Below are 10,000 nucleotides of genomic sequence, written 5' to 3'. Positions count from 1 at the left end.
ACACACACACACACACACACACACACACACACACACCCATACCCACCCCCGCCCAGCAAGAGTGAGTACACACACACACACACACACACACACACACACACACACACACACACACCCACCCATACCCACCCCCGCCCAGCAAGAGTGAGTACACACACACACACACACACACACACACACACACACACACCCATACCCACCCCCGCCCAGCAAGAGTGAGTACACACACACACACACACACACACACACACACACACACACACCCATACCCACCCCCACCCGGCAAGAGTGAGTACACACACACCCATACCCACCCCCGACCGGCAAGAGTGAGTACACACACACACACACACACACACACCCATACCCACCCCCACCCGGCAACAGTGAGTACACACACACACACACACACCCATACCCACCCCCGCCCAGCAAGAGTGAGTACACACACACGCACACACACACACACACACCCATACCCACCCCCACCCGGCAAGAGTGAGTACACACACACACACACACACACCCATACCCACCCCCTACCGACAAGAGTGAGCCCGGCAAGAGTGAGTACTCACGCACGCACGCACATCACCCAGCAAGACCGAGTATACACACACATGCGCACACACACACACACACACACATCCGTAGCCACCACCACCCGGCCCCACCCAGCCTCACCGGGCAAGACTAAGTGAGTACACACACACAGGGCCAAAATTAGTGAGTACACACAAACACACACACATAAACTGGCAAGAGTGACTACACACAGACACACACACATCCCATACCCAGTCCCGCCTGGCAAGAGTGACTACACACAGACACACACACATCCCATACCCAGTCCCGCCAGGCAAGAGTGAATATACACACACACACACACACACAAAGCCAAACCAATCACACATACAAACTGCACATCAAAGTGATGACCGTCAAATACATACAAAAACAGATTACTCACACAGACACACACACAAAAACTCTCACCTCTACCCACCACTGCCAGGAAAGAATGAGTGTACTCACACACACACACACACACACACATCAAGACATACTCCTCCAGAAATGACATGCACAAACACACCTTCAGCAAGTGTCCACACCAAGAACACACACATACACACACTCATACTGCTACTCAGTGCTGCCAGGAAATATTGACTGTGCACCCCACACACAGATATTTAAGAACACACACACAGACACACAGAAAGACATAGCTCTTCTTCTTGGCAAGAGTAAACACACAAACACACACATACACACACACACACACACACACACACACACACACACACAGCCATCTGCGTAGGTGTCATCAAGACCTGCCAAAGTGTGACTTCAATAAGGTGCACTTGGGGAAGATGAAAGCCTTTATTCTGGACCACGCATCAAAGCCACTAACCAAATGGGGGCCGAAAAAGCACCCAGGCCAGTCATCCACCTCCTCTCTCCACACGTCTCTCTTCTTTCCTCTCTTCCTCTCCTCTTCTCTCATTCCATCTTTCTCTCTTTCCCCTCTCTTATCATCCTGTTCCCTCATTCCTGATGCTGTCCCTCCCCCTCCTCTCCTCTCCTCTCTTCTCTTCCTCTCCTCTTCTCTCATTCCATCTTTCTCTCTTTCTCCTCTCTTATCGTCCTGTTCCCTCGTTCCCGATGCAGTCCTCTCCTCCACTCTGTGCAGTGTCCCAAATCACTCACTCAGCCTCCTACTCTCCCACTCCTCACCTGAAGGCTTTCTGTCCAAAACACTGGCCACTGTGAGGCTGCTGCACTCTGGGGGCATGAGTGATTGATTTGGGACAATGCTCACATAGGCACACACTCATAAAACACACACACAGACACACACACAGACACAGACGCATGTATACATAAATACACACACAAACAGACAAGCACACACTAATAAGCACACACTAATAAACACACATGCATCCAGAAACATGCACAAACGCACACGCTCGAAAACACACAAACGGCACACAATCACAAGCATACAAACAGAAATTGTGGGCATACACACGTACACACACTCTCTCCCAATGGGTTCTGCAGGTGTGGGCATTGGGCCCGCTGGTGCTCCTGGGTTTCATGGGGAGATGCCACGGAACCGGAGCAGTTTTGGCGAGCCGACGCCACACACACCCAGCGGTTAGTCGTACGTGTGTGTGTTTTTCTCTCTCTCTCTCTCTAGGCATGAGAGGTGCCTCCGATGGCTCCTGTGTGTGTGAAATCCACCTGGTTTTACAACATGTGATACAGAGCCTCCCTTTTTTTTAACCCTTCAGCCGGTACCGTCACACCGGTATGACGGGAATGTTGGAAAATGAACGTTCTAAAGAATGTGTTCATTGAATTCAACATGGAATTTTAGAACCTTGCATTGTTGTGGAACAGAATCTTTTGTTAGAATGTTCAATGGTTGAGTGTGACTCTCTCTCACTTCTATCTATCTATCTATCTATCTATCTATCTATCTATCTCTGCCACAACTTACTTTAGTGTATTTGTTACATGTACTTATACTTGCATACTTATATTTATGTATATGCACAAAGATGCGTTGGAGTGTAATTGACAAATCTTACTTTTCTCCAATTGTTTACCAACTTACTGTGTATTTACACATTGGTCCTTGCATTCTGAGTTGGTTTTCCGCATTACTGGTTCATATATGATCCTTAATTTGTAGTGGTTATGGTGGTCACTTTAGTCCAGTTTAGTCACTTTAGTCCAGTTTAGTCACTTTAGTCCAGTTTTGTCACTTTAGTCCAGTTTTGTCACTTTAGTCACTTTAGTCCAGTTTTGTCACTTTAGTCCAGTTTAGTCACTTTAGTCCAGTTTTGTCACTTTAGTCCAGTTTAGTCACTTTAGTCCAGTTTAGTGTTGTTGGAGCCCTAATAGAAATGCAGGTGTTCGGGGGGGCTACTGGCTACTGCCCCCCCCCCCAAGTAGAAATGCAGGTGTTCGCTTCACATCCTCTGAGCACAGCCACCTGGAGGAAGATAGCTAATCTGTCCTCATTTCCTGTTCTCAGTTAAAGAGGTGCTACACAGTGACCTCAGACCGCCTGCACGGCACACCTGCAGCCTCTCTGTGAGACCTCTGTAGACCAGGCTCACACAGCATAGGGTGATCACAGGGATGGGTTTGGTTTAATCCAACAGAAGATCAGCACATCATCTACATATAAGCTAAAAAAGCAGCAGCTGTTTGTGCTTCAACTCAGTTTGTTTCCTCTCACTTGGTGAAGCCAAGGTTTTAATGTTGAGAGTTAGATCACTGCAGCTGGACAGAAATCATTCCTCTGTTCATCAAAGAACACCACAGCACAGCTGTCCTGTGGGACCGTTAAAGGAGAAATCCAGCGAGAAATCCAGCGAGTTTTCACATAGAGCTCCGTTTCACGAGGTCACCGAGTACTGTCGGTACGAAAAAAAACAATTGGTTTTACCTAGCTTGAGTTGCTACAACCAGCAGTTAACGCTCACGGACATGCCCCAGTGCTGTAGCTGCCTGGCTGCGTTAGCTCAAGCTCGAGAAATGGAGATCTATGTGAAAACTCGCCGGATTTCGCCGGGGTGTGCCTGTAAAGTATGTTTCGCGGACTGACCGCATGTTTGTGTGTTGGGGATGTAGCATGGAGACCACATGTGGTTGTTAAGCTCATGGTTACGAGTGTGTTGCGAGTCAAACACGAGGTGGGATAAGCTGCAATGGGCTGATGTCATCAGACGGCCTCAGTCAAAGTGATGACACTAAACTACACCAGCCGTGTAGAGATCTTACAGAACAGTCTAGAAATGCAATACTGGTCTGGTTTTAACGCGTCTTTGGGAGTCAGACCTAGTTTGTGTTACTGGAATGGGCTTTCAGACCAGATACTTAAGCCTTTCTGTCTTCTCTGTGTTTTTGAGTTACGTTTTTAGGTTGTGTTTTCATATGCAGGCAGTTTTGAGAGACAATCGTCTTCAGACTCCTTTGGAGAGTGTTTTGTCCAGGTTGTGGGTGCTTTTAGTTTTGAAGCTGCGATCAGGCTGGTGGTAGTGTGTGCAGCTTGCAAAACGCGTGCACTGTGTTTTAATAAAACATATATGACGTTCGGACAGCTGTAATTAATTTGATTGGTGCAGCAGGGGCACAGAAGGCGAATTACCCAGTGTGCTTTTAGCAGCATGCAAAACACTGACAACGTCAATACAAAACAACTGGTGTTTTAAATTTTCAAGTTAAATGCCTTTGTTTATCTTTATGGATCTGAAAAAAAAAATATTTTGGATTAATGACTCAATCATATCTGCCGATCAGGCTCTTCAATCAGTTCTGTCTCCATTCTCAGACAGCTAAAAAAATTCAGATTTGTATTAATAAAAAATATATACAAATTGATTAACAGATTACCAAAATATTTGGCGATTATTTTAATAGTTGACAACAAATCAATTGTTGCAGCCCATTGTTGCAGATATTCTACATAAGATTGGATTTCGAATGTGTACAGTGTAGTCTCACCATCACCATCCACAATGGCCACAACATCCCTTGGCCTAGTGGTCAGGGCTAAGGAACATGAGACAGCGTTTCTAATCACATGCGTTTGCCCTCCCCACTCGAGTATCCCATCACCTCCCTTACTTTAGTCAGGGGTCATTAAGGCCTCATCAAAGTGTCTGAGTGTGTGTGTGTGTGTGTCTTTGTGTCTGTGTGTCTGTGGTTGTGGTTGTTTTGAGGAGCGTTAATTGTTTTACCTGATGCTCAGACACTCTAAATATTTACTGTGCAAGATGGATGGTGAATACTATGGCCATAACACACACACACACACACTCCATGGAGTATTTCCTCTCTTGCACACTTTCCTCTTTGTTAAAACTTTTTGTTGCCATCCGTTTTTCAGACGATCATTTCTGCAAATCAGGGCCTCACTCTGAGTGTTAGAAGCTCAACTTGAACCCTTTGAAATGTGTGTGTGTGTGTGGCTGTCACACCAAAAGGCCAGCTGGTGCTATCTTCCATAAACCAGATCTCTCTGTTGGATTTCCTCTTCATCAAATGCTTATCTGTCAGCTGTTGGAAAGCTCTGCTTGCTTCCTCTCCTCTCTCTCTGTCTCTCTCTCCCTCTCTCTCTGTCTCTCTCTCCTGCTGTCTCTCTCTTCCTCTCCCCCACTTTCTCTTTCTTTCTCTGTCTCTCTCTCTCCTTCTCTCTCTCTCCCCTCCTGTTTTCATGAAGGTCATGCACAGGCACTTATTCCCTGCGGCCAGCATGAAAAACGTCTCTCTCCCTCTCTTTCTGCAATTCAGTTAAGAGAAAAAAAACTCATAAAAAATGAGCTCTCACGCATCATAAAACCTGAAATGCATGTCGTCTCTGCAGGTAAGTTTCCCTGAAGTTTGTTAACAGATTGTGAGCAAGGGAGAGAGAGATACGACAGAGAGAAAGAGAGAGATAAGGACAGAGAGAGAGAGAGAGAAAGAGGGCCTTGTCGTTGGCAAGGCCCCGTGCTTGTGCTCTGGCCCCTGTTGCTCTGGCCGGGCCCCATGAAGAGCCCATAGGCCCTGTTGCTCTGGCCGGGCCCCATGGAGAGCTCTTGCCCCTGAGGGCCCTGTTGCTCTGGCCGGGCCCCATGGAGAGCCCATCTGGTTGTTGGTTAGCAGGGGGATGTGTGGGGAGGATGCAGGATTTGTCCGAACATGTGAGAGCGTTTATCACCCGCCGTGAGTCAGGGAGAGGAGAGGAGAGGGGAGGGAGGGAGGGCCTCCGTCGGCTAAGCGCAGCCTGGGAAAGATTCTCATGCACGGCATTCTTAGTGTGTGTTTGGGTGTGGGGGGAGCGCCAGATTCTCATGCACGGCATTCTTAGTGTGCATGTGCACTTGTGGGGCATGCCGGGGGGGGGGGGGGGGGGCTGGGTGTTGTTCCCTGTTGGAATTATCTGCTGTTTTTCATTCTTCTGTTATTCCCTTATTCATCATTGATGTATTAATTGATTTCTCTCTCTTTCTCTTCCCTGCACTCTCTCTCCCTCTCTCTCTCTCTCTCTCTCTCTCTCTCTCTCTCTCTCTTTCTTTCTCCCTCTCTCTCTCGACAGAAAGGGAAAAGCCATCCGCTCCTTTTATCAGTGGGTCTCGAGATGGCTCCCCTCACAGTTCAGCTTCTGTCTCTAAGGTGAGCTCACTTCCACACAGACACTTGCATTGATGCACATGTATGCAAACAAACTCAAGCACATAGTATCGCTGAAAGATGTACAGTACATACACAAGCATATGCTCACAAACACGCGTGTTCCAAACACCTTGAGCATATGGGCAGATTCAAGGACAAACGCCAGAGAGCGTACACACACACACACACACACACACACACAGATGACATACTCCCTTTAACACTTGCACATGCATGCAAACATGCACACATGTTTCACACTCCTTGTGCACGTCAGAGTCAAGGTGGAACACAAAAATGCACACACACACACGCACACACGCTAAAAGCCCGAGAAACAGATGTGACCAGCCAAAACAAGATCAGCGCTGTGGACTTTAATCCACTTTAAGAATGAGCTCCGCAACTCAAGCACGTGCTGGCCATTTCCCCAACATGGCCAAAACATGAGGAGGAGCAAATAGCAAATGAACTGTAGGAGGCCCACATCAACCGCCATTGGCCGTGGCCTCTCTGCTGTTGGCACCATAAGAGAGCTGATTGGCTGTCTTCTCTAGAAGTACTGTAGTTAAACCAGGATGACCTCACACACCAAACACTTAATTAGACAATGTGGATTATGAATGGTCGATGCTAAATTGTATTGTCGATGCGTCATACTGTGTTGCTATAGGTGACCTGAAATGGCTATGATAATGTGGTCTTTGGCTACTCCATGCAAATGTTCAATAACGTATGAATGATGGCTCAACGGAGAGAGAAGCAGGGTGAAGGGAAGGTAAGGCCAAGACTTTCAAACACGTGGAACATTTTAGTGAAATAAATCAGCAAAACAGGTTGAATTCAGACTCCGAGTTGTTATCTCGCGACACCATGACGTTGATTAATGAGCATCTCAAACGCGAACACCCTGGAGGCGTGATCTAGAGACTAATGTTACTCTGGATGGCTACATTTTAGCGAGTAACTATTTCAGTGACAGATGGCTTGATTAGTATATGAACCCTATCATGTTAGCTACTTTGTTAAGTGCAATAGAACAGTGAATTATATTAATAATAATGCTACATGTGTTTATTCTGCATTTAGCATGCAGGAACCATGACAAATTATGGTGGCCTATATCGGCCAGCTATGATGAACTACAGTATAGCGGCTTATGGTACGGCCAGATTAGTCGACTACCAAAATAATCGTTAGTTGCAACCCTACATGTACATGTAGAAGTCCATTTCAAAACCTATTCAAATCTCTACATATCTCTAATGCACCCTTAACTTAACATCGCTGCCTAGGCATCAGTAGCCTACCAACGGCAGGCTATTCCTTTCAGATGGTAGTTTATCCATCTAGTGTCTAACAGATGAAAAGGTAAATGGACTGTATTTATATAGCGCGCTTCCACTCTCCGAACACTCAAAGCGCTTTACAATTTTATACCTCACATTCACCCATTCATACACACAAACACCACTGGCGGAGACTGGCATGCAAGTTAACCTATTAAACATCATTACCTAGCTGTCAGACCTGAAGGCCTGATACTCGTGCACAACCACGGTGTTCTAACAGCTTTAAGGTTTTGCTGTTATCCAATCGCACTAATGAAAGTGTGGTAGTTTGTGGTTTAGGGTTGTTTGTGTGGCGTGTAAGCAGGCCCTGGGTGTGCCAGGCTATCAGATGGTAATCAGACGGCGATGTTGGGGGCATCACCACGGCGATGTCCCATGTGGGTCTGGCCACCCAGGCAGCGTCACATGGACAGAGAGAAAATGGGTCATTAGCTATCGGTTGATCTACAGCCAGTGCCACAGCCTCTGCAGTGACTCTGAGAGTTGGCCTGAGTCAGTCTCTCTCTCTCTCTCTCTCTCTCTCTCTCCTCTCTCTCTCTCTCTCTCTCTCTCTCTCTCTCTCTCTCTCTCTCCTCTCTCTCTCTCTCTCTCTCTCTCTCTGTGTCTGTCTCTCTTTCTCTCTCTCAATTCAATTCAATTCAAATATGCTTTATTGGCACGACAAATCATATGATGTATTGCCAAAGCGTTTACAGGAATAATAATAATTACAAAAAAGTAAACAAACAAACATTACAAACATTTACACTTCATCAATACACTCTCTACAATCTCTCTACAATCTCCCTTAATATGTCTATCTTCTTCCTGTAAATTTCCATCCTGTTTGTCTTTGGGTCCGAAACACAATTACATCAGGCTTGTGGAGTTCTCAAAGGGTCTTCTTACCATCTTTATATGTCTCTATGCTCTGTTTCTATTTCTTGTCTCTCTTCTCTCTCTATCATTCTCTCTCTCTATTTCTATCTCTCTCTCTCTATCTCTCTCTCTCTCTCCTCTCTCAACTATCCTGATCTCTTCAGTATCCCATCCCCTTGAGACATCATGTCATGTCAAAAAAAGACGGTACAGAAAAAGAAAAAAGAAAAAAATAGTTCCTCTGCCCCAACTGTCTGAAAAGTGGCTGGGCAGCAGTTTCTACATTTGGCTGGCATTCACTTGTCTTTCATCTTTTTATGTTGTTGAGTTATTTCTTGTCCTGCCCCGACACACACCACACACACACACCACACACAGACAGTCCAATGTGTTTTAGAGTGCTAGCGCACTGTTCACCATCGCCTTTGATTGCCTGGGACGCGTTTATTTTCCTTTGTTGATTTACCCATCATTATCTGAAATGTGAATGTATACACATCACACTGGTTGCCCTACTTCTAGTGTTGATTAGTGTGTGTGTGTGTGTGTGTGTGTGTGTGTGTGTTAAGGCAAAGCCCTGTGAGCCTGTGGGGTGTGGCTGTGTGATCGCGTGTGTCACGCGCCATGACACACACACACACACACACACCACAGACACTCCCCTACCCGCTACTGTGTCACGAGCACATAGTTCTTTTTAAACTCATTAATGCTTAAACTCAACTCCACTCCACTCCACTCTGGCTTGGCTTGGCTTAGCTCGTCCGGGCAAAACACGCGCCCTGCAGAGAATCTGCTTACGCAGACGCTCATCTATCCTGCTGTGTCATCACGCAGGCAGCCTGACTAGAATACGCAAATAAATGGAGCAGTAAACAAGCAAACAAATGAGTAAACGCAGCAGAGTGCAATTCAGCGCTTTTTTTTTGGACATGAGCGCAGCCCCCTCCTCATTTCCTTGATCAGTGGGCTGCTGCTCCATGCTGCCTGGATGCACTAACCCAGCGGTTCTCAAACTTTTCACAATGAGTACCACCCACGAAAACAATTGGCTCTCCAAGCACCACCATTATGACCGGCATTAAAATACAGGTGCGTATAGGCCAATTCAACTACATATTTTACATTGTACATACTGTTGTTGCGTTGTCAAGTCTTTATGAAACTTTGGAGACTCCCTGAGTACCACTAGTGAGAGTACCTGTACCACAGTTTGAGAACCACTGCACTAACCAACTAGATAAAACAGAATGCTATTCAGCCTTTTTTTTTTTTTGGCCATGAACCCCCCTCCCCCTGCCCTCTGGATCAGTTCATGTCCCTGACCCGCGTCGCTCCCATGGAACTGATCTGATACATATGCAGTAGGAGGCCTTTTTCTGCTGCCGAGTGATGAGAGCGGTTTGCCTCCAGGACTTCAAAGGGCGTTTGTGTGTTTGGGGTGGAGTTTGTGATGGCGTTCAGTTGCATGAGTTTGTATGTGCTTTAACGTGTGTGTGTCTGTGTGTGTGTTTGTGTCTGTGTGTGTAATGCCGTTCAGTGTGAGTTGCTTTTATGTTTGTGTGTGTGTGTTTGTGTGTGTGTGTGTGTGTGTGTGTGTGTAATGC

The 10,000-nt window shown here is 46.4% G+C and overlaps 1 protein-coding gene across 2 annotated transcripts in view; it reads left to right on the top strand.

Annotated features, from left to right (window-relative positions):
* The window catches only part of pphln1 (periphilin 1), a 21,023-nt gene extending 13,983 nt beyond the window's left edge, over positions 1-7,040 (top strand). Inside the window, exons 8-10 of one of the 2 annotated variants that reach the window (XM_042078357.1) lie at positions 2,074-2,169; positions 6,107-6,183; positions 6,857-7,040. In XM_042078357.1, coding sequence (XP_041934291.1) covers positions 2,074-2,169; positions 6,107-6,183; positions 6,857-6,865 — 182 coding nt within the window. In that variant the 3' untranslated portion in view covers positions 6,866-7,040. The remainder of the gene's footprint in view (positions 1-2,073; positions 2,170-6,106; positions 6,184-6,856) is intronic. The other variant, XM_042078358.1, reaches the window with a different exon arrangement.
* Positions 7,041-10,000: the final 2,960 nt, after the last annotated feature.

The sequence above is a fragment of the Alosa sapidissima genome, chromosome 22 (assembly GCF_018492685.1).
Source record: "Alosa sapidissima isolate fAloSap1 chromosome 22, fAloSap1.pri, whole genome shotgun sequence".
Taxonomy (NCBI): Eukaryota; Metazoa; Chordata; class Actinopteri; order Clupeiformes; family Clupeidae; genus Alosa; species Alosa sapidissima.
This window is presented reverse-complemented; position numbering and strand designations above follow the sequence as displayed.